Source organism: Pipistrellus hanaki, assembly GCF_964339955.1.
Source record: "Pipistrellus hanaki genome assembly, chromosome: 3".
Lineage (NCBI taxonomy): Eukaryota > Metazoa > Chordata > Mammalia > Chiroptera > Vespertilionidae > Pipistrellus > Pipistrellus hanaki.
The window spans coordinates 87310675-87335891 of record NC_140505.1 but is presented as its reverse complement, the minus strand read 5'-3'; the positions used below and the strand labels follow the sequence as shown (position 1 = coordinate 87335891).

The 25217-nt window shown below is 39.1% G+C and overlaps 1 protein-coding gene across 9 annotated transcripts in view; it reads left to right on the top strand.

Annotated features, from left to right (window-relative positions):
• Positions 1-25217, top strand: part of DCLK1 (doublecortin like kinase 1) — a 376814-nt gene that overhangs the window by 341966 nt on the left and 9631 nt on the right. For 5 of the 9 annotated variants that reach the window (XM_084879549.1, XM_084879548.1, XM_084879552.1 and 2 more), the window contains one exon: positions 11385-11498. In XM_084879549.1, the coding sequence (XP_084735675.1) occupies positions 11385-11498 (114 nt within the window). Of the gene's footprint in view, positions 1-11384; positions 11499-16632; positions 16884-25217 lie in introns of those variants that run through there. The other 4 variants (XM_084879551.1, XM_084879550.1, XM_084879555.1 and 1 more) reach the window with 2 other exon arrangements.

The window sequence follows — 25217 nt, the reverse complement described above, 5'->3', positions numbered from 1 at the left end:
AGGGAGATTTCTTGGGGATCAAAATTCTGGAAGGTCCCCTGAAGGAAATGGTTTTCAATTAAAATCACAGATACCATCAGGGATGTCAGAAGGTAGGTGGAACCAAGTTATGTCTTCTAGAGGGCCCTAAAAATTGACTGAAAATGACAAGTCAAACATTACACATAATCCTGAAGACAACAGACCGCACAAGATGCACAACTAGGGTTTACAGGGTCTATAGATAGCTATTTATAATAACACTAGTTGGATTCCCTTCTCTTAGATGCCTCACAATTTATTTTGCTAGGCTCAGAGCCAGAAACCTCCTACTTCAATCTTAGTCCCACCTCAGGTAGCTCGCGCAGAACTGTGATGTCACAGGCAGGAGCAGGGCCCTGTAAATCTCTCCGCCCTGTGGGAGTTTTTGGCAAGTCCTGCCCCTGGAAGTCTCTGTCCACCAAAAGAGATAAGAAAGCCATAAATAACAAGTTATTTGTTCTTTGAAATTTTTACTTTGTTGCAAATAGTTAACTTGAAAAGACTTCTTTCTTACTTTCCTTACAAGCAATCTTGGAACCTAGCCAGCCTTTGTTTTCTCTGAGCGAAACCCTTTCACAAATTTATACCTTTAAACCTACCCCAGAATTCTAAAATTTCAACCTAATACAGTAAAATAACAATCTAAGTGGGCTGATTCCCTCTCTGACAGAGAGCAAAAAAAGCCCTGGGAAAAAGGAGGTCCCAGCAGCTGCTTGGGAGTTTTTGCAATCCGCCAGAGCACCAAGCCTTAAATAAATCAAATGATTTAGCCAGATAAATCAACAGAAGTGCAAAATAAATCAAAGTAGCTTTTGCTTTTACACAGGCTCTCACACTTACATTTATAAACCAGTTAATGTACAGATAATTATGTCAAGACAGACAAACATCCGTACCCACACTCTCAGTAGATTAGCCCAAACATAAGCTAAGCAGATAACTGAAACAATGCCCAACTCTCCAAATGGATTTGGGGGCACTCCCAGCACACATGCCCAAAAATTCTTGACCAATGTCTCAGTGAGAACTTCCCAAAGGTGTTAAGACTCTGTCCAGTCCCCCTTCTCAGTAACAAAGTTGCTAGTCCCAAACAGCAAAGTGAACTCAAAATTCCTTAATCAAATTTGAATTCACTCACCTCCAGAAGGTTTTTCTGATGACTCAAAAAGAAAGCAGAGGCATGTCAGCTGTCCCTTATTTGGCTGTCATGACCACAGAGAAGTGACACTTCTCTCTGGGGCACTGGAACTTCATCAGGTGGCACGTCCCCTAGAGATCCTCAGGGGAGGCCAAGATTAGGTGAGGGTAGGCACCTGTCTCTTACCTCACAGGGGCCTCCAAATGTTGTATTGTAAATCAGCAAATAAGATACAAGATGCCTTAATGAGCCAATTATTAGGAGTTGTTTATTGTGTGCAGCCCAGAGGGAGATGTCTTTTTCTAAATCTCTTAGCAGCCCATTGAGGAAGTTTTTCCGTATTTATACTTTTCAAGCCTCTTTGTTTACAGATATTACAAAGGGCTCTATGTGAGTTATTGTTATAGACTAGGGGTGTCGAACTCAATCAGAGAAGGGGCCAAAATCTAAAATCCAGCCTAAATCGCGGGCCGAATGGTTTACTGAACAGTCATAAACTGACAATGTCATAAACTGACAGCGGAGTGCAGTGATGACAGCGTGGTGCGGGCCACATTGCAAGGCCTGGCGGGCTAGATTTGGCCCGTGGGCCTTGTGTTTGACACATGTGTTATAGACAGTTGTAACATTAAATACATAAAGAGTTAGTACTTGGAATTATTATCAGTATTAGTCTATTTTAGTCTATAACATTAGATGGCTAGCTTTCAAGGTCAGACAATTAAGTTTATATTTTTCTATTATTTTAAGTAAAAACAAAGTCATTTTATGGAATAAGAGACTGTCTTAAAGTGACAGAGTTTACAGGACTAAGGACTATCTGACAATAGCAGAGTTTCAAACAGCAGTTTTTCTTATATAAAATGGAGGTTACTATGCTTTAAATGCAGGAGCTTCTCCCTGGTGATCAGTGCGCTCCCACAGGGGGAGCACTCCTCAGCCACAAGCTGGACTCATGACTGGTGACCGCAACAGTGGTGGTGGGAGCCTCTCCCACCTCTGCAGCAGTGCTAAGGATGTCCGACTGATGGCTTAGGCCTGAGGAGTGGGCCTAACCCATCAGTCGGACATCCCCCGAGGGCTCCTAGATTGTGAGAGAGTGTAGGCCAGGCTGAAGGGACACCCCCCCCCCCCCCCGAGTGCATGAATTTCATGCGCTGGGCCTCTAGCATACTACAAGATAACTTGGTTACTGTGGGAAATTTGTCCCTATATCTGAGGGGACTGGAATACTATTAAAAATAAATAATTCCTTACCTTGATTCCAAACCATATGACTCTACATCAATAAATCCCAACTCAGTAAGGTAAAGGAAAAAAAGACTTCTGGCTATTATCATTGGAAAACTAAGTTCCCATTCATATTCCTAGGTAGTATATACATATCTCACCAGAAAGTTCTACCTTCTCAACCTGCTTTGTTCACATTTTTACACATGGTCCCACTTTGCTGACAAGATTCACAGTTCATTCTAGAACTTGGACTTCTACTGTCATTTCAGTTTTCCCTGTCAGATTCCCTGAAAACATTTACTAAAAGCAAGGATAACATTTAAGGAACTATCTAGAAGACTTACAACTAAAAACATACCCTTTGTATAATTCTTATCTTATCCCATGCTATTTTCTGATACTCTAGGATAAAAGTACCTCTCAATGTGTTAATTCTGTGAACTATGTTTTACCTCCAATATTTTCCTAATTTTACTAATGAGGAAAAGAAGTCTAACATTAAGATCATGGAGTCTCTAGTATAAGGTCTGATACCCAGAGATTCTGATTTAACTGGTCTGCACTGGCATCAGGACATTGGGAATTTTAGAAGTTCCCAGGTGATTTCCTTGTGCAAAGGACAGGTTTAAATAAGTCAAGGGTAGTTATTTAGCCAATTCAAAACTTCCTACCACCTTCCTGGCCTTTCCATTTTAATTTACTTCCTTTATTTCACCTATCTACTCTTTTGAAAAGATACTCCCAAGCTAAAATATACTAAAATAATGAAGAAGATACGGGGGGAAAAGTACAAAAACAAAACAAGATCCTGAATAATCTATGAAGATGTCTCATGCTAATAAAAATCAGCTCTACACACAAAAATATATAAACATTCATCTCATGGTTCTGGCAGAATTTGTTAGTAAGTAAGAGTACCCTAGGGATGCTGTAATCCTACCTAATAAAAGAGTAAGATTCAAATTAACCATCACTCCACTATACCAACAAGCCACACTCACAGCCAATCAGAGCGAGTATGCAAGTAAACCCAACCAAGATGGCTACAGCCACAGAGAGCTGGGGGGAAGCTTGGGTTTCCCAGGCAACGGAGGAAACCAAGCTTTCTGCCTGCCTTGCTGGCCTAGGCCTCCACTCAAGGCTACAAAGTTTCAATTAAAGAAGGTAAACAAATCCAAATAGAAATGGCTGCCAACCACAGAGTGAGCAGGAGGCTTGGCTCCGCTCCAGGCTACAAAGTTTCAATTGTAGAAGATAAATAAAATCCCAGATACCAGGGCCTCCACTTGGGTTGCCAGGCAGTGTGGCTGGCCTGCAAACCACCACAGGCCCCTTACTCAGGCTGCAGCACACCCCAAGGGAACCCCCACCCTGATCTGGGACACCCTTTAGGGCAAACCAGCTGGCCCCCACCCATGTACCAGGCCTCTATCCTAAATAATAAAAGAGTAATATGCAGATTGACCATCACTCCAGCACACAATATGGCTGCCCCATGTGGTCAAAAATCCTGCCCCTACGTGGATACAAGATGGCCACCACAAGATGGCCAGCAGGGGAGGGCAGTTGGTAGGCACCAGGCCTGCAAGGGAGGGCAGTTGGGGGTGACCAGCCCAGCAAGGAAGGGCAGTTGGAGGTGATCAACTCTGCAGGGGAGGGCAGTTAGGGGTGACCAGGCTGGCAGAGGAGCGAAGTTAGAGGCAAACAGGCTGGCAGGGGAGCAGTTAGACATCAATCAAGCTGGCATGGGAGTGGTTAGAGGGTAATCAGGCTGGCAGGCAGAAGCAGTTAGGGGCAATCAGGAGGGCAGGCAGGTGAGCAGTTGGGAGTCACAATCCTGGATTGTGAGAGGGATGTCTGACTCCTGGTTTAGGCCCGATCCCACTGAGATTAGGTAGGTCTAAATGGGCAGTTGGACATCCCTTGAGGGGTCCCAGACTGGAGAGGGTGCAGGCTGGGCTGAGGGACAACACACACCGCCCCTTGCCCCATGCACAAATTTTGTGCACTGGGTCTCTAGTAATAAATAAAACTACTTGTCCATATTTATAAATTGTGAATGATGACTTGGAATTCCACTTTCCATTTGGGCATGTTATCCTCTCCTTTCTCCAAGGTAAATCTTAATTTACTATTTACTTCATATTTTCTCCCCAAGTACAGTGTGAATTGTAGACATAGAGGATATCTGGACCCAGCTTAAGGAAGTCAAAAGTCCTGGGTATCTTCAGTGGTTAAGTGTTAATCTATGAACTAGGAGGTTTGATTCCTGGTCTGGGCACATGCCCGGGTTACAAGCTTGATCCCAAATGTGGGGTGTGCAGTAAGTAGCTGATCGATGATTCTCTCTCATCACCGATGTTTCCATCTCTCCCTTTCTCTCTGAAATCAATAAAAATATATATATTTTTAAAAGTCCTGGGGTTCTGTACAGCTGGGGGTGATTAGTGTGAGTCAGGAGACCACACACTGGGATGTGAAACATGGCTGCTATTGAAGAGTGTTCTAATGCACTTGGGATTGTTTAAAACTCACTTGGAATATTCTAGAAGTAAAATACTCATAAATTTACAGATATTAATAATAGGGTCTGCAATGAATAGACTGAAAACCGGATCCATGATCCAAAAACAAAACTCCATGAGGGAGGAGGATTTTCTGAAGCATGACCCCTGGAATGGTCTCCCTAAGGAGGGAAACTCACTCAACTGAGTGACTTCTTGTTCAAGCCCCCACCTCCTCTATAACATCCGCTGGCGAAAATGGAGACCAGGTCTCTTACAGACAGCTGTGAGAGTTCATTTTCCATTTTGCAAACTAATTTTATTCTTGTCAGTTACAATGCTCTGTCAAGTAGTGGATGGGAATTTCTAAATCAAAAACCACTAACCTCAAACCACAACCAGCCTGTGTCAAACATGAAACTACTCCCAGAAACTACATACCAAAATGTGTGGTAATAATACTGTGACTATTTGTAAGATACTTCCAGGTTTGTCACGTTTAGAAAATTCATAGCACATTTTTGGCACATAATCTATTCAGAATAATGGTGATAAAGATGTATATAAAAATGTATGTTTTGATGGCCCTATTTATTTTAATGATGCAAGACAGTAAATTAACAAAATCTCCATCATCAATCCATATGCCTCAGGTACAGATTAGGTCCCAACAAAACCAGCTGTTTATGTCTTTTAATCTAGTTATGCTCAAAGCCTTCAAAATTAATAAGAAACTACAGACTTTTTAGTATGTGTGTGTGTGTGTGTGTGTGTGTGTGTATGTTACCTTCTCTAGCTGAGATACCTTATTTCCATGGTCAGCAAACTGTGGCTTAAGAGCCACATGCAGCTCTTTGGCCCCTTGAGTGTTGCTCTTCCACAAACACCACGGCCTGGGTGAGTCTATTTTGAAGAAGTGGCATTAGAAGAAGTTTAAGTTTTAAAAATTTGGCTCTCAAAAGAAATTTCAATTGTTGTATCGTTGATATTTGGCTCTGTTAATTAATGAGTTTGCCGACCACTGCCTTATTACATTGGGAACAAATTTTGAATGGTTTTAAGATTTTTGAAGTCAAAAACATCTTTTGAGGGTTGTTTCACTACTTTCATTGCACTTCTTCAGCATGAATTAATAACCAAATAGAAGCTGAAAACTTCACTAGAATTTAAAGCTGGAGGCCTGAACTCCTAGGACCTAATATGTAAAAGAGTCACTAGGCACAAATAGTGTGGTGAAGGCTTGGGAGGGGTGAGTGCAAGGAGAAAGTGATCAATGGGGGGGGAAAAAAAAACAGAAAAAAAAGAAAAAGAAAAAAAAAACAAAGGACACATCTGTAATATTTTCAACAGCAAAAAAAATTAAATTTAAAAATATTAATTAAGAATTAATTAATTAATTAATTAATTAAAATAGTTGCTAGGAGTCTCTACAGAAGACTAGGGCCAGGGCAGGGCCAGGAAATGATAAGGAGGTCCATTGTGAAAGTGATGAGAGAACAAACTCTTAGTTCAAGAACTGGCAGGGAAAAGAACTCAGGTAAAGGGAAATTTCTGGTAAGGATGCCCAGTGGTGGGGAAGTGAGGAGGTAGGATTGAGCAGCAAGGTAAATCTTCCTCAGTAAATTACATAGGGGCTGCTGCTATGGAATCGCAGCTATTTTTTTCTCTGTATTTGTACCCAGGATATTAAGCAGCTTGTGCCAATCACAGGCCCACACTGACCCACTGCTACTTTGTCATCTGTTCTTAGCCTGGCCTTCTAGCACAGTCTGCTCAATATGGGATTTCAGAACTCCTGCCCTAACAGGTTGGATTGCCTTATCTCAGATTAGGGAAAACCTAGTCTCTCCTTGACATAGAAGCTTTAACTGCAATCCAATGGGTCTCCTGATGTGCTCAGTATCACTTTAACTGACCTTCATTCAAATGCTTCCCAGACTCCATTCAGGCCAGTCCAAATATTCCATTCTTTTCAGCTCCTAATTCAACTCTCTCACCCCCTCACTATTGTGCCACTTTTTATCTGGAAAAGAAGAGTCACTGAGTCCCTATATTTCCATTTAACACTTAGAGAGCCCTTTTGTAGCAGATATTATGCTAATGATTGCACAGTTCTAGACCTAGCTAGGTGACCTTGAGCAAATAACCTTATTGAGTCTCAGTTTGCTTATCTTTGAAATGGAACTGATAAGGCATGTTGTAGTGTAGAGGATAATCTGAGGATTAAGGAGATCATATATGTAAATCATTAGCACACCCACAAAGCAATTAACACCTGTGTCACCTTCCTTTTTCTGTCTTTCTCTTTTAACTTTGGTCCCCTCCACCTCAAAATAGGCCTCACCATTTCTCTCCTTAATTCATCTTGCCCCAAAGACAAAGAGAAACCTCCACCTCCCCAAGGCATACTGCTTCATTCCCCCTCTATCTGGTGCTTTTTCCAGTCTTCCAACTCTTCCTCACCACTAGCTCCTGACCCTGAGACTTCAAACATACCCAAGGGTTTTTGTTTGTTTGTTTTGTCTTAAAGAGAAAATTGTTTCTTCCATCTGCTTTGTTATAGTCTAAAGCATATACAAACAATTGCCTGACATAGCCTGGAACTTTCCCAAGAGGTGACTGGAACTACTTCTGTAATCTTGGAGGTAGGGAAGAACTCCAAACCTTGCCAGATATGTGAGACTAATACCATATTTGTAAAGCCTTCAGTAAAGGTACATCATCTCATCTTTTGGCAAATGTTTAAATATTCCCAAAAATTCTAACTTAGATTCCAAGGACCTGCTGTTTCATCCATTTTAAAAAAGTGTTTCACACTCTGATGGGCATAATCCTAATCTTTGTGATCATCGCAGGACTTCTCTCCCACTAGAAGAGCTGGGGACTGGAAGCTGTACTGAAAAGAATCGGAGTAAAGGGTGGTAGTCCTCCACACTTGCTACTCCTCTTACTAAAAACATTGCTTTATCCCTAAATAAGACTTCAATCTTCGGATCTTTTTGGTATTCATATGTGTCCTGTCTTCTGTTCTTTCTCCTTTGTTTGCCATTACTCTCCCACAAAAACTCTTAACCAGAGATAAATTGGTTGACTCATTGTTTGGCAAACACGCCCTGTAGCTTCCCACTCAAATGCATCTGTACACCAAACCGCATCTTCCAGTCTCTCTACATGTCAATATGTTCCCCATCATTAAGGACCAGGTCCAGTCCCATAAGCCTCATGAAGCCTATGCTGACTGCTCACAAAGGAAAATATGTCCTCTGAACTCCTTCCATGTTTCTAGCTAAGCCATGAGACTATATTGCCTGGGACAGCTCCATCTCATCTTGATGACCTGTTTTATTATTTGAGAAAATGTGGCCATACTGCATCTCCCAATTAGCTTGTAAGGTTCTCTGATGGGCAGAGACTGTTCCCTCCTCCCAACCCTAACACAGCAGGCACTTCATATGTCACTATTTCTCTTCCCTCCCCAAGTGTCATTCCACTGCTTCCCTAACTGTCTGATTTCATTATATTTCTTTCCACAATAAAGATTTAAAAAATTTTTGAATTCACTCTGCATCATTGCAAACCTCCTTATTCTAGATTTGGTTTCAGATGTGAGTCACTAAGCATAATAGTTGTTTCTTCTTCTAGCCATTAATAAACCAATGCAAGAATATCATAAATTGAGACTCCACTGTGTTAGAGCACTGAGCCAAGAGCATCTGTTAAAAATTACAGAAAATGTGGAAGGCGTGGTATAAAAGAACTATATATATATATATATATATATATATATATATATATATATATATATATATATATATTCTGAATATATATTGGAGGCCTGGTGCACAAAATTTGTGCATGGGGTGGGGGGGCAGGGTGTCCCCCAGCCCAGCCTACACCCTCTCCAATCTGGGACATCCCTCTCACAATCCAGGACTTTGGCTCCCAACTGCTTGCCTGTTTGCCTTCCTGATTGCACCTAACTGCTTCTGCCTGCCAGCGAGATCACCCCCTAACCACTCCCCTGCCAGCCTGATTGATGCCTAACTGCTCCCCCTGCCAACCTGTTTGCCCCTAACTGCAGGCCTGGGACCCCCCCACCCCCAACTGCCCTTCCCTGCAGGCTCGGTCACCCCCAACTTTCCTCCTCTCCTGGCCTGGTCCCTCCCAACTGCCCTCCCCAGCTGGCCATTTTGTGGTGGTCACTTGTGTCCACATGGAGGCAGGATCTTTGACCACATGGGGGCAGCCATCTTGTATATTGGAGTGACAGTCAATTTGCATATTCCTCTTTTATTAGGTAGTATAGAAGCCTGGTGCATGGGTGGGGGCCAGCTGGTTTTCCCTGAAGGGTGTCCCGGATCAGAGTGAGGGTTCCCTTGGGGTGTGGGGTGGCCTAGGCAAGGGGCCTGTGGTGGTTTGCAGGCCAGCTACCCCCAGCGACCCAAGTGGAGGCCCTGATATCTGGGATTTATTTATGTTCTACAATTGAAACTTTGTAGCCTGGAGCAGAGCCAAACCTTCTGCTTGCTCCGTGGCCAGAGCCATTTTTGTTGGGATTTATTTATCTTCTATATTTGAAACTTTATAACCTTGAACAGAGGAGGCCAAGGCAGGCCAGGGTTGCTGAAGCTTGGCTTCCTCCATCACCAGGGGCAACTCAAGCCTCCTGCTCTCTTTAGCTCTGTGGCTGCCACCATTTTTATTGGGATTTATTTATCTTTTATAATTGAAACTTTGTAGCCTTGAGTGGAGTCCTGGGCCTGCCAGGGTGTGTGGAAAGCTTGACTTCCTCCATTGCTGGGGAAACCCAAGCCTCCTTCTCACTCTGTGGCCATAGTCAACTTGGTTGGGGTTAATTTGCATGCTTGCTCCTGATTGGTTGATGGGTGTGGCTTGTGGGTATAGCAGAGTAATGGTTAATTTGCATATTACTATTGTGTGTGTGTGTGTGTGTGTGTGTGTGTTATACTTACAAAATTACCTAGCATCAAAAATAATATACCGTATTTTCCGGCGTATAAGACGACCCCCTAATTTTTACAGTTAAAACATAGGTTTAGGCCTATATTCACTGTATAAGACTACCCTCCACAACCCAAAACTACACTCTATTCTAGTAAAAAGCCTGCTCAGATTGGCCAGAGTCAGAGAGGTGGTCTATTAAAAAAAGAACTGGTGTTGCCTCGGAAGTGGGGGGTAGTCTTATACAGTGAATATAGGCCTAAACCTATGTTTTAACTCTAAAATTAGGAGGTCGTCTTATATGCTGGAAAATACGGTAAGTAGGGAGACAAATATATAGAATGAACAAGTATTAGGAGTTTACAGAAGAACCATTAGAAGGAGTTGTGTTTAATAGGGGGAAGTGTTTTGGAATAGGTGATTTGGACCCAAGTTTTGAAGAAAGAGAACAATGACAGGTGCAAAGCCCATGCATTATTTTGCTCACCTTCATTTCCCCTCCACTTACTCTAGTGCCTGGTCCACTGTCGACATGTTGTTAATATTGGCTGAATAAATGTATAAGTAAATGCTAAAAGAAGAAGTAGATCCCATGTGGAGAGTCCAGGTTGTGCAGAAGAGTATGCATGTCATGTTTGAAAAGATGGAGAGAAAGGAGAGAAGGAAAATAATAATAACACTGAAGTCCTGCCAGGAACTTTGGTTTTAAGAGATAGTAACAAACACTTTATTATACACCCATTCTCTTATTTTGCAAATATTAAACATCTACAATGTGCCAAAGTGATATGTTAAGACCTGGGGGGTTCCATAGTGAACAAAACACAGTCTCTGGTCTCCAAAATGGCACATACTTATGACTCAGGTTATTCTTATTCTAACAGTATTTAACAAGGAGAGCAATCCATCCAGCCTCCATCGCAGACAGCTTTGAAAACAGAAGCCTTAGTTACAATAAAATGAGCTCCAATGTGAAGTATGTCATAACAGATGATTTGAATGCTGCAAGGAGGATTTAAAACTTAAGGAAGAACTTTCTGCTTGGAAGGTTGTCTGGGGTTATAGAATGGCTGATTGAGTAGCTTTCAGGAGCCTAAGTCTGTCAAGTCTCCTTGGGTATGGGTCCGAATGATGGGATAAGAGGGTAAAACTTTTGGATCAGAAAATAAAAATGTTTACATTGATGTTTTGTTGTTGTTGTTGTCCAGATTAACTTGCTCTTTGATATATGTCTCTGGAGCCATGATTGAAATTATTTTATTAGAAACAACAGAAATAAACATTTTTATTTAGGGAACTCTGAGGGACAGATAACACACCAAATTAACTTTAGGGCAGATGTGAAAATGAATGAGATCTTGGAGCAGTACTTCTAACAACAGTGTTTAATGAGAAGACATTGACCCGTTTATTTCTGAAATCTTATGTTAAGATTACTGCCTGTTATTAGAAGATCTTGGCCTCATAATCCTCATATCTAATTTTTGCTTTTTCTCCTCCCTTTATTTCTTCCCCTCCCGGACTAGGATGACAGCCTCCCAGAAAATGAACATCAGCTGTCAGTAGCTGGAAAGATAAAGAAGCATTTCAACACAGGCCCCAAGCCGAATAGCACAGCAGCTGGAGTTTCTGTCATAGCAGTAAGCATCTGAAATATCCACCTATAACTTTTTTTTAAAGCAATCCACCTAGGAGACAAGCATTATTCAGGAAATTCCACCCAGAGACAGCCGGATGGGTCATTTCTTTAGACAGCTCAACCGTTTAAAGCACTGACGGAGCTTGGGGCTAAAATGCATCACGTGTTTTTGCTGATGATTTCCCGGGTAGTCACATCATTATCCAACACCTCCAGGGTGTCTTGCAGTTTATATTAATTTCATGATTTATTTTTTAAAGCAGAAAACCTCCCCCACACTGGACTGTGTGCCAATGCAAACTTTAGAGCTCTGAGGAAAGCAGTTCATTGTGTTCTTTTGCCAGGACCTTGGAGGGAAGGGAAGCTGAGAAACACGGAGAGAATTGAAACAGTATGATTCTTTGTACGAGACCTAAACAAAAGCCAAAACAGAGCAGAAAGGTTACACAGTGAGATTTTCAGGGAAATTGAATCGCTGTGAACACACAAAGAAATTACGATGTCTTGCTCCTTAGAAATTTCATTTTTAACATTTAACATTTTATTGATGTAGCTACACAGAATTTTTTTCTGTTCTATACATGCAGACACACACCACATGCAATTTGAGAGCAGCTCTAGGCAAAGATTAAATTGGGTAGAAATATAATGTAATCTCATACTTGCTGGTGTCATATTCTAGAGGATATTCAAGTCCCAGATTACTTGTTTTTAATAATTTCATTTTTTAATAGTATATTCAATCTAAAATCACTTAAGCTGTTTTTCTTTTTAAACAAAGAAATGAGATACGATGTTGTCCAATGGTAAAACATATTTATGCTACTAAATAGTACTTCATGCTCATCAGCAATACTAAATATTTAACTATGTTTACAGCATTTTTGTTTTTTATTTTTATTGTGCTAGAGCTCCAAATAAAATTAAATATATGTAACTGATATATTTAATACAACCCATCCCAAATCTGGGTTACTAAATATTTGATAGGAGCTTCCATATTTCACAGGTGGCATGAATACATGCATATATTTTCTTGTACTGTTTGCATTTCATGGTTTTAGATTGAACCCTTTTGTGAGTAACTGGTTCATGAATAGACTTAACAGTATGTATACCTGAATTTCAGTGCTGCTAAGGATCTAAAATTGCAATTTATTCTTCTTGCCCTCTCTCTTTAGTACTTCTAAGGAAATTCAATGTAGAAGTACATTGTCTTCCATGTCTTTCTAGATTGTCGGTATTCTTTGTTATCAGCATTTTCTATCAGTAATTTTTTAAAGTAACAATCTCCTAGTGGTTCTTAGCTAAACCACTTTATACTCTGTTTTCATCATTCATTCAATATATTTGTCTATATCAAAAATTTTGATTCCACAATTTTATTTTGCAATGGACTGCCAGCACGCTTGTCCATGAAAAGGACTGTTTTCCTGCTCCTGTTGAGAGCTTACAGCTGCTAGAGAGGGTGCTTTGTCTACCACTGTCATTTTTTCCTGTTTTTTCTTTTTTTTTTAATTTAAATTTGCCTGGGTTGTTTTATAATTGTTCGTTTGGTATTCTGGGAATCTTATAACGCCTAAGGACATGAACTTCAGGACAATTTTTCAATGGACAGATGACACAGATATGAAGGGAAATCCTACTTTAATCAAACCTGGATAAATTCCAAAACCTAAAACTTCATCTAAGTAGATTTCAAAAAAACCCTCCAGTTAGCATTTTGAAATTCAGATGCTAAATGATTTTTCCCTAAATATCATAATAGGAACATTTTGAATGCAATTTAATATCAGCTTCTCAGATCATCACTAACATATTTCCATGGAAACTGTACAAATTGCTAATAGACTTACAAATTATAAAATGGGCTTTGTGATGCTGAATTATGCATTAGTTGCATGCCTAATCTTCTTTATCCACTACAAAAATTTAAAAAATAATTATCAACTTAATTAAGACACAAAATAATTAACTTTTTGGAGAAGTATCTGAAAAAGTACCTTGTCAACTTTAAAGCACAATTCACATGCTGACTATTTTCATTAATATTTCAAGCATGAAAGAGAATATCACTGATAATTTCAGAGCTGTTTCTGGAGAAACTGCCCTACCATCATATATGCACTTTCTCCAGAATGCTTTCTCCTCATAAATGTCCATACTCTCTATAAGAACCTGGGGTGGGGGGGAGGGAGGATGAGAAGGTCACCAATCTCAGGACAGGGCTGGGAATTATGAACTGGACAGTGTGGCTGCCTTTGTTTTATCTTTCAGAATGGTACTGGTTAAGTCCATTTATACTCTATAACAGTGTTCCCATTCTTAAAGTGCAAAAGCAGAGTCTCAGAGGATTACCACAAGAAAAAAGTATTAATTACTTGGAATTAAATAATATTCCAACTCAAACTAAAGTATAACTGCAAAGGAACAATATTCTGTTGTGAGGCAGAATCTAAGTGGTAGATAGAAAGAATAGCCTCATAAAAACCATTTGACAATTTAATGATGTAATCTAATTATTAATTCACCCACATGATCGAAATTTCTGTAAAGAATATAACACTGTAATGACTTCTATTTGATGGATATAGAAAAAACTGATTTCAGCATAAATTTTATTCAGACATAATTTTTTCCCATGGGCATGTTTACTTCTCCCTGGAGGCTATCAAGTACTATATTTTATTTTTTCTTCTTCTTTTCTTTGTATTTTATTTTAAACATCCTTTCTCCTAGGACTGAATTTTTTATACCCTTTCAAATTTTTAAAAATACTATTTAGAATGTAGTATCAAACAGCTTGTGTGTTTTTTTTCTTTTTCTTTTTTTCAGGAAATCAACAATTAAAGCATTAGTCTTTAAATGGTATTTCTCTTTCCCTAGAAACCTAACTATCTGCTGGAGATTAATGTTGCTTACAAAAGAATTTGTGACATTTTTTCTTTCTCAGAGGAAAGGAAAAACCAACTATCATAACAAACAGACTCTAGATACAGGTGTAATGTATTATATGAGCATAGTTTAATATGCATGCTTGGTTCTGAATCTGTGGGGGTTTTTTTTGTTTTTTTTCTTCTCTGCCCCCGCCCCCAACCTCATTGAGGCCTAAGAAAGGACAAATGATACCTATATGAAGGTTGCAAAAGGTCCTTAAGTAGGCTAGAAGAGTAACTGGAGGCTCACGAGGATCATACAGTCCTTCTAAAAGGAAAAAGGGTATTCTTACATTTAGATCAGGCAACGTGATTAGGAGGAAACCCACTGCTGTGCTTAAAAGTGCAACATTCTACTTCTCAGAAAGACTCCATTTTCCTCTGCTACCTTTGCCAAGTAGGTGGGAAATTAAAATTAAATAAAGAAATAAACAAAAAAAACAACAGAACAGAAACAAGGAAACAAAATGTTATTAAAATGCAATTTATAGACATAAAATGAAATTAGAGATGACATGTTAACGGTGGACTTCTTGAGAGCTAAGGGAGGGGAAGGAGACATTATTAGATTGGCTTAGCCTGATGAAGAACCGATGACTAAGATGTCAGTTTCGACTTATTTTTCCTCATTTAATGTTGTTTATTATTTTAACCAATAATTTTCAAAATGCTTAAAGTTCTTTTGCATTTTTATCATGCAAATATAGCGTCTCAGTCTAACAGAACAAATCCATATTAATCAGGGTGAAAATAATTGTGATACTGGGTTAGGGATTTGGTGTTAGGGACACTTGGCCTGTAGATGGCAATAGAGAACTAGGTACTAAGTGGCCATCTTCCTGGACTGAAACTGAAGTCAGGCCTTTTTCCTCTAGCAAAAGCACTAACAGTGCATCAATTCTTTTTTCTTTTCTTTTTTTCTAAATAAAATGAAATGTACATTGTTCAAAAGATTAAAATCTCACATTGTTGTCCCGTGAAACTGGGAGAGCCTGGTTTGTAAACAGAATACCGAGTCCTCTGAGGAGTGTTTAGTTTAAATGCCTGGACCCAGCATCTATTTGAAATGCCTTTTGTGAATTTAGAGGTAGAAGCATTCAGCAGCATCGCAGCATCGCCCCACAGCACCAGCACACTTGAAAGCACTCATGAGCCTCCTGATAAAGAACGGGGCGCAGCTTGTCCAGTCGAGGGCAGATGGGGAATGGAATGGTTACACAGCATGATTACTGTTTTCAAATTTGGGACTGTATCTTTTATTCCTAGATAGCCAAACGCTAACATCCTACTCCAAGATGAACAACTTATCCTGTCTCCTATGTCTTGCACCTTTTGTTAATCATAAGCACTTACCTGCTACATGCATTTTTAATATGCAATGAAAACTATTTTTTATTTTCTATATTTTCATAGAGAAAATTTACTGCTTTACACTATAGATTTTTAGTTCAGAAATGTAATAAAAGATTTTTTTACTGATTTTTAGAAAGAGAAGGAGGGAGAGGGAGAAACATCAATGTGAGAGCAGCTGGTTGCCTCCTGCACTTATCCCAACCAGAATCTGGATGAAACCCAGGCATGTGCCCTGACAAGGAATCAAACTGGAAAGCTTTTAGTGCAAAGGAAGGTACTAAACAACTGAGATACACCAGCCAGGGCTAGAAATGTAATTGATTTTTTAAGCTTAGCTCTGATTTTGAAGATTAACTCTTAAAGGAGGAAAACCAATTTGCTATAATTATGAGGATTCAAAACCTGATTCTTTTATTTCATATTTATGAAACCCTCAAATTTAAGCTGAATGGGGTAAGATTTTTTGGGGGTTCCAATCTGCTTTTTCAGAGGTGGCTAAAGATGACGTCAATATTTTATTTAATTGTAAAGCATTTTCCATTCTATAGAATATGAAAAGGTGTTATTTTTTTTAATTGAGAGGACATTGTTAAATGTGCATTCAAAAACATGTTTGACAAATTAGATTTTCCCCAGCAAATGGCTTTTGAGTATTCATAAAAGATTAGTGTCTTTTCTTGTCTTTTTATTTTCAATGTGCAGATTTAGCATATTAGCTAGTCACCCCACAGAAGATGCATTATAACTATATTTCCATATATAGTCAATGAAGAACAACTTGGTCTGGAGTCTTAATTCTTTAGCACAATGTCGATCCACTGAGTTGCCCCATTTCTCTCTGCTCAGCTGGACCACGGGTTTACCATCAAGAGATCAGGGTCTTTGGACTACTACCAACAACCAGGAATGTATTGGATAAGGTATGAGATGGTGCAGCTCAACAGTCAGTGTTTCCATGGCAACGTGCTGGCAGTCTCCATTAACCAGTTCCTTCAGTGGATAAACATGCTTTTGATTTGTTATCCAGTCCATATGCTGCTTTATCAGTTTCATTTTATTCTTGATTGAGATGCCACACCCCCTCATTCCTTTTTTTTCACCCATTATTCACACTGACATTTGCCAGCTTTCTTTCCATTGCATATGCTCAGTATCAATTTCCCTTACAGTTAAAAGGACAGTATATTTAGTGTAAATGCCAAAGCATTTTCCTGATGTTGCCAATTAAAGAATGACTTCTAGTGCTCTTCTGTCCCTTAACAAATGGAGCAACAGTAGTATCATAGTATATGTTCTATAGAAGTATATACTGTCATTTTAAAGTCATCAAGCCCTATCTTGAACTTACTAGATGAATGAAACAATGCATTTACGCTTTAGTAGTAGAAGTTCCTTCAAGTAACAACGAGCTATAGAATGCATTGTGTGTGTTGATGAGCTTGTGTTTTTAAATTTTCCACCTTTTTATTTTCTTTTGTTTTCATTTTATTGTTACCTCTCTCCCCCTGGAAACCCTTTTATGTACTAGCTATTGCATGAATTTATTTTTCAATATTCTATAACTGTCAGATTACTTAGCTGGCTTATCCGCGCAAGCAAAAGGTACTATGGGAGGTATCATTTTTTTATGGGGTTAAGAATTCTATCCAATTGTTTTTCTATTCCAGCCAACTGCCCTGACATTTCCTTCAAGGAGCATTGTGTGTGCCTCTTTAAGTTATCCGCAGGCAGGATGATTTTTGATGATGTGAGAAATGAACTCTGAGAAGCCCTAAGGAACTTTTTTCCATCTTAACATTTCTGAAATGATTTCTAAGTAAAGTTCTACCTCTTAGCATTTGTTAAGAAAAATTCCACTTGGTTTGGCACTTATTTCTCCCAAATGATGGAACCTAGCTCAGTAATGTGGTGTCTTCCTGATGTCATTTCATGGATTGGCCTACTAAATTGTAAAGGAAGGAAGGAAGGAAGGAAGGAAGGAAGGAAGGAAGGAAGGAAGGAAGGAAGGAAGGAAGGAAGGAAGGAAGGAAGAAAGGAAGGAAGGAAGGAAGAAAGGAAGGAAAGAAGAAAAAAAGTGTGTGCTCCACACACATATACGGGTGGGGCAAAAGTAGATTTGCAGTTTTTCATATGAAAATAATGCAAAAGTTAACTAACAATAATACAAGAATAAACTCTCTTATATCACAACTGTAAATCTACTTTGCCTCATCTTGTATATACCATTCTAACCAACAATTATTGCTCCTAGCTTTTTTCTATAATAGACACTCAAAACAAAGGATTTAAGGAAGTAGAAAAGGTCACACTGTGACAACCCATCCAAATATATTATAATCATGATAATTTCTAAGTCTGTTTAAAGCAAGCAAATACCCAAACTTCAACAAAATATTTCAGTTTGTTTTACATTAAAAGGTTATTTGTATCTTCTAGACAGATATTCATGCAGGAGTTGCACATCAACCATTTCATTTACCTGAATAAAATAGCTTTATAAATGCAGAAAGAGCTCTGTTTTATTTTAACCTTCTTTCGGGGGGGAAGTGAGAGTGTGAAAATATTCAGTTAATAATTTGTCCTAATTTGTCTTTGGGAAGATTCTTCCTTTTTACTTTTTATGTGAATATGATCCACCTATCTTTTACATTTTACTGGAAGACAATACATATTCAGAAGAGAGCACATATCATGAATGAATATCTCAACAAATTTTCACAAATTGTACATGCCCCTGTAAGCAGTACCCAGACCAGACACAGAATATTTCTAGTACCCCAAGCCCCTCTCTACCTCCAGGCCCTTCCGGGAAGGTCACGTAGCCCCCAGCGTAAACACTGACCTGGACTCTATCTGCATTAATTAGTTTTGCCTGGTTTTGTCCTTTATATAAATTGAATCACAACATGTTTCATCCGTTTTTTATTGTATGTCCCCTCACTTCAGCATATTAACCAAAAATATATGAGTAAAGTTTATATACAATTAAAAATAGGCATAAAATATATCTAATTACAGTTGTGCCCATTTGTAGAATAAAAATTAGACATATAAATTAATCTAATTAAAAAACTTTAGAAAATGATATCACTAAATTTGTGAGATTAAGGATGGGAGCAAAATACCAAGTAAACACAATAATTAATAAATGTAGCCAGTATAAAAAGGCCATTTGACTAAAATCTTGGTGATGGTCCTGTCAGCAGACAAATGACACATCCCTGAATAATGGGCAGGAGCAGATGGGAGATAATGTCTTTTTCTTTCACCCATAAACTGCTCTGTTTTCCAGCTGGGGGCAGTAACAACAATGTTGATAGTTAATGCTATATGAAACAGCATGCCCAGTATGTAAAGCTAAATTGGAGAAATGATGCTAAAATCTCATTGGCATATATACTTAACTAGGAAGTTTTATAATGTCATTTAGCCCCAGAACAAACTCACTCTCCTCACTGATTGCAAGTGCTTGCTTTTTATCTCCACAGAAGTGGGAGTATTTGTCGAACTAAACAATAGCAGCAGCCAACTCTCTTACATAAACAATCCCTCCCCATCCTTATGTTTACAGGTACTATGGCTGTTTTCACTATTCTGAGCACAGCCCTTGCGAGCACCCCTTACTTTTTGTAAATCTGCTCACATCAGGGCATAGGCTGAAGAAAGAGCCTCTTCTTGGTGCCCAGAATTGTCTGTCCCTCTTAATAGGCTTTTTTGGTGATAACAGAGGAAAGGTGGGCATGAATTTTCTTCTTTCTCACCTTCATCCTCCTGCCAATTAACAGAGCTGCTTCCTAGTTGCACCCAGGGGAGTAGCATCCTGCTCGGCTGATTTTTCAAGAAGACCTTGCTCTTGTCAGCCAGTCTGGGGGACACTCTTCCAGGAATGAGCTTCCTGGGACATTGCATCCCTCATGGCCCTCCTACAAGCCACTAGAAAACATTTTTACCTTGTTACATTTTCCCCTCCTGAAAATGTGTGCTTATCCAAAGAGGATGTGATAACACACATTTCTGCCTTTCTCGAGTGAAGCTGTCACTGTGGCAGGTGCTATGGCTGACAACACAGGAAAAGAATTCTTCCACATTTGCAGAACAAGGCAACAATCAGAATGGAGTAGCCCAATTAAATAAGGCAAATACCAAAACAAGACAAGCTAAAAATGCTAACTGAGGAGGTGAGCTAGGACAAAAGGGTATTTGAGTTCCCAGGCATGACCTGACTCCAGTGTGCATATTGGATTGGAGCATCATCTTGAAACAGTGAGTAATGAGGCAGAGCGGTGGAAGCACACACAGTCTTTGCTAGGCTATTAAATACTGTCATGCTCAGTTGTTAAAAGGAATGGGGTCAGTTAAATGTATCTTGCTCAGCACAGGTTTAAAAATAGGTTCCTGTGAAGGCAGAGAGGAACTGCAGCCTGGTGTGAGAAGGGCTCCTCAGGGAGCCACAGCCAACCACAGAGATACACAGCAAGCTGCAATGCCTTGCAGGCTGCTTTGTGGAAAGCTGCCTGGGCCTTGCTCTGCCCATTGGGAAGATATTCCCTGCTGAATGTCAGAGCCCTGCAGGAAGGAGGGCAGGTGCTGTTGTTCTCACACTCCCCTTCCCTGTACCAGAAAGCTTAACACAGAAAAGCATAGATCTAAACTTAAAAACCACCAAACCGTGATTTACAACGGAAAGTATCAGGAAACTCCGAGGGGCTTGGTAGCTATACCCTGATGCTAAAAAGTGAATTATTAGGCCAACAGGCTCAGAAGATAGGGATAGCTAGTATTATAGTTCTAAAATGGTCATTGAAGGAAAAACAGGAATAGTGAAATGGGTTGCTCACTGTTCAATGTTTTATTGGTAGTGCAGAGCGTGTAGAGTTTACCACTTTGTTGTCCAGAAGCCCTGGTGTTGAATCCAGCCTGTCCTGCTTTCTGCGGTGTGACCCAGGCCATGTTACATATTCTTTCTCTGATTTTCAGTTTCCGCACAGGTAGAAATGAGAAATCTGTGGTGAGGATTAAGTGAGTACCTATGCTAAAGTGCCTTCACAGGCCCAGGGGGACCCAGGAAAGATGGCTTTTCAGGGTTTCCCTTACTTCCAGAAAAAAAAAAAAAAATCTTCCACACTTGACACAGATTTTCTTGAGAAAAATTTATTTCTCTCCAGACCTGTGGTCATCAAACTGCAGCTCGAGAGCCACATGCAGGTCTTTGGCCTCTTGAGTATGGCTCTTCCACAAAATGCCATGGCCTGGGCGAGTCTATTTTAAAGAAGTGGTGTTAGAAGAAATTTAAGTTTAAAAATTTTGGCTCTTAAAAGCAATTTCAATCCTTGTACTGTTGACTAATGAGTATGCCGACCACTGCTTCAGATAAAAGCAATTGCTATTAAAGTAGAACCATGATCTTTTTTGATGCTCTGATGGGGGTAAACTGCTGATATTATTCCCTAGTATTTGTGGTATTACATTTTACTTAAAGGAGACTACAGCCAAAAATCCCGATGAAGTTTAAGTTTAAAATGTTATCCTCTAAGGCAGAAATTGGCAAACTATAGCCAATCAGCCAAATCTGGCTCATTGCCTGTCTTTGTAAATAAAGTTTTACTGGAACACAGCCATACCCATTTATTTCTAAATTGTCTGTGGCTGCTTTTGCTCTGTAGCAGTGGAGTTAAGGTAGTGTCAAATAACCATATGGCCTGCAAATTCTAAAATATTAATTATTTGGTCTTTCCAGAAGTTCTTTAAGTCTTGTTCTGGGGAAGGGGATGTTTCCAAATTAAAAGGCACCACCTGGTAAGCTTGTTAAAAACTGTATCTCCACCACCTCATGGAATGCCTGGCACATACTAGAGCCTTCATAAATATTTGTTAAATTATTTAATTAATGATTCAACTTTCCAATGAAGGAGAAGTTGATAGGATAAATGTGTTTTTGAAGAGTTTGGAATAAATTAAAGTTTGGACAATGAAATTAAATGAGATGCTCTAGAATAGCATCCCATTTATAGCAAGTCTTTGGGAATAGCAAAACATTGTTTTTGTAATGAAAGGAGTTACACCCTAACTTACCTGTTTAGTAAGTTCTGAACTTTATAGATTTATTTTAAGATAAACTACATCTGTGGTTCTTCTCTAGTTTACTAGGATGATGAAGGAAAAACAGCATGGCAGCTCAATTTAGCTTCAACTATGAGAAAATCAGGAGCTGCAAAGCAGAGGAAACACATGATCTATGTCCTATAGAAGCCTGAGTTCAAGAAGTGGCTATGATTTTAACCCTCTAATGAGAGGCCATTGTAGAGCTAGGCCAGTTTGGGATTCTATAAACACACACACACATACACACACACACACACACACACACACACACACACACATCAATAGCAGGAGCCTACTATAAGAAATGGTGGAGAATTGTGGGGGCAGCTCTGCCCAGGGGACCAATGATTCACATTTAAGAGAGTTGGACCTAAAAGGTAGCTTAGCAGGCCACTGGTTTTCATTCCACGAGGCTTTTATTTGCCATTGTAATGGTCACCTTCACTTTAGGGTAACACCATGTCATATATCTAGATACTTGCATTTCCTGGTGAGACCCCAAAAGAATATTGAAGCAAAACAAAATCTTAATAACCCTGCCAGTAAGCCAAAAAAAAAAAAAAGAGGATGGATATTTCAATCAATTTGTCAGTTTGACTTGACTAGCAAGCCAAACACATTCCTGAAGTGTCAAGCAAGTAGTAACTCAGTCCCTGCAGAGTGAGGGTGAGTGAGAGAAAGGGCTCTGAGATGAATGCTGAAGCCTCACCTGTTCCACCTTCCAGGGAGCATGAATAATGGATGGGTTAAAAGGCAACATGCACAAAATTGTTCTTTTATTAATGAAATGATTGGTAATAAATTAAGAAAAGCAAAAAGGAAAAGCAGTCAATGCGTGCCCATGAAAAATGCAGTTATTTAAATCCAAACATGACCACCAGGATAGAAAACATTGCTTCACAACTTCAATTAGGCATATCCTTTGCCAGTCCTACAGGTGCTGCAAAATGGAAGTGTTTTTGATCCATAGACTGGAAGGCCTATTTTTTGGTAAAAGAAAAACATCACCCATTACAGTAGACTGATGTTGATATTAAGCTTATTACTAGTATTTTATACGTGAAAGTTTCCCTAGAAGACTATACCCACCTTCACATGGACTGGGAAATTGGGGTTCTGTGGTTAGAAACATGTCTATGGTCATGTTAGCTGAGCTAGGATAAAAAGCTAGCTCTCCTGACTTCCTGCTACTGCTGCTTCCAAAGTGGATTAAGCTAAGGCTGCCAGACAAGACAAGAATTACAGTGATGGGCAGCACAGACCAATAAAAACAAAGCTAATGTTCTGGTTCACATTTGCAGTTCATTCCTGACCTTTCTCTCCCATGCTCTATTTTTCCTTTAACATTGCATAGATATTCCAGACGGCTAATGTCTTATGCACTTATGCTGATTTCCAAATTTAATGTCTTAAATAAGGGCTTAAAATACCTGAGTACCATGTGGAGCATATAGTCATTTCATTGTAACAAAGGAGGCCACTGACCCAATTCAATAGATATATCTATTGGTGGAATAAATTTCCTTGGTATTAGGCAAATACCGTCTTTCATTTATGCATGCCTAGTCTTACAGCAGGAACCAAAACATTATTTTATCTAAGATTTCCAACTACTATAATATGTATGCAGCTACTGGAGTTGCTAAGGTTATGACATTATTTTACCATTCCTCAGTTTTCATACTTGATCTAGCAGCCTTTAGGGACACTGTGATAACCAAAGGTTTACATTCTGAGGTGGAGTTATGAAGTGTTTCTTCTATGTAGGACAGGTTTATATTAGTTTCTTTATATCATTTTATTTGGTCAACTATTTATTCTGTTTACTAGGATCCTTAGTCCACTCTTATTTAGCTATGCCCATTACACAGCATAGCAGTCCTTAATAAATACCTATTTTAAGCAACTAGGTTAGAGCATCATATTTGGTTATTACTGGTCAACTCCAGCATCTCTAGAGATTTCTTGCTCACAATCTCTGACAATTAGCCCCAAAATGTAATAATATGGACTTCGGATTATCTTTGAGCTCTTAACGAAGTGGTAAATTTCTGAGGAAACATTTGGAAATTTTATTCATGTTGGTTCCAACAAAGCTATAAATCATGAGGAAAATAATTGATAAAATAATAAGCCTGTTAGGAAGTTTTAAGGGCATATCAAGACAATACCTGCAGACAAACTTACCTTTGAAAGATAAGCATTAGAGAGGAGAGACCCCATTTGCTTAAAATCTGGGGATTTTCTGTGGTTGATAAAGAGGAAAACAGCCTTTAAGAAATGTTAGAAGGGCTCAGAATTTATATTTGTGATGAAGCATGTCAGAGAAAATCTTACATTTCAAATGCTTTTATGGGGGCAAATCATATTTAAAAATTATGTCTTAGCACATTGCTCTATTTTCTTGCTGAATTCATCTGTCCTGAACTACACACAGAGACTACAGAATTCAGTTGTAAAGATTTAACTTGCACATAATTTTATATCCATAATGAAAATTCTAAAGGTTTCATATATTACAATGCTTACTGTGATAAATAACTGGACTTTAATAGTTGCTGTGAGTAAATAAATATATAAGAGAATATTAACTTTATCTATTATAAGCATTTGATCATATCTGAAATGTAAAATTGTATTCTTAAATATTGACCCATAATACATCTAACTTCTTTTTTAAAAAAATATATTTTATTGATTTTATACAGAAAGGAAGGGAGGGAGATAGAGAGTTAGAAACATTGATGAGAGAGAGTCATCGATCAGCTGCCTCTTGCACACCCCCTACTGGGGATATTCCCGCAACCAAGGTACATGCCCTTGACCGGAATCGAACCCGGGACCCTTCAGTCTCCAAGCCGACGCTCTATCCATTGAGCCAAATCGGTCCCAGCACATGTAGCTTCTTACTCTTGTTGTTTTGGGTCCTGTTTTGTTACTTAGAAAGTACTTAATTACCTAAAACATTTAATTCTATATTAATTAAGAAATATTTAATAAGTCCCTAATATGTGTGCCACAGTCTGCTAGGCATTCTGAAAATGCAAGTTTCAGTTTCTACCACGGAGAAGCTTGCATGTTATTTGGGGAATAAGCACAGAAAAGATAATAAGGATCCTATGTACAATCAGTGACAAGAGTTTGGTCAAGGATGATTGCCTGAGGGATTTGGAAAGAAACGGGGCAATGTTGGAGGTGAAATTTTATTAAATCTTGGGAAATAGATAAATTTGAATAGGCAGGTAGGAAGAAAAGTAATTTCAGGTTGCTGAACACCTTGAGCCAAGATGTAGAAGTGAGTGTGATTAAAGTACATTCACACATATACC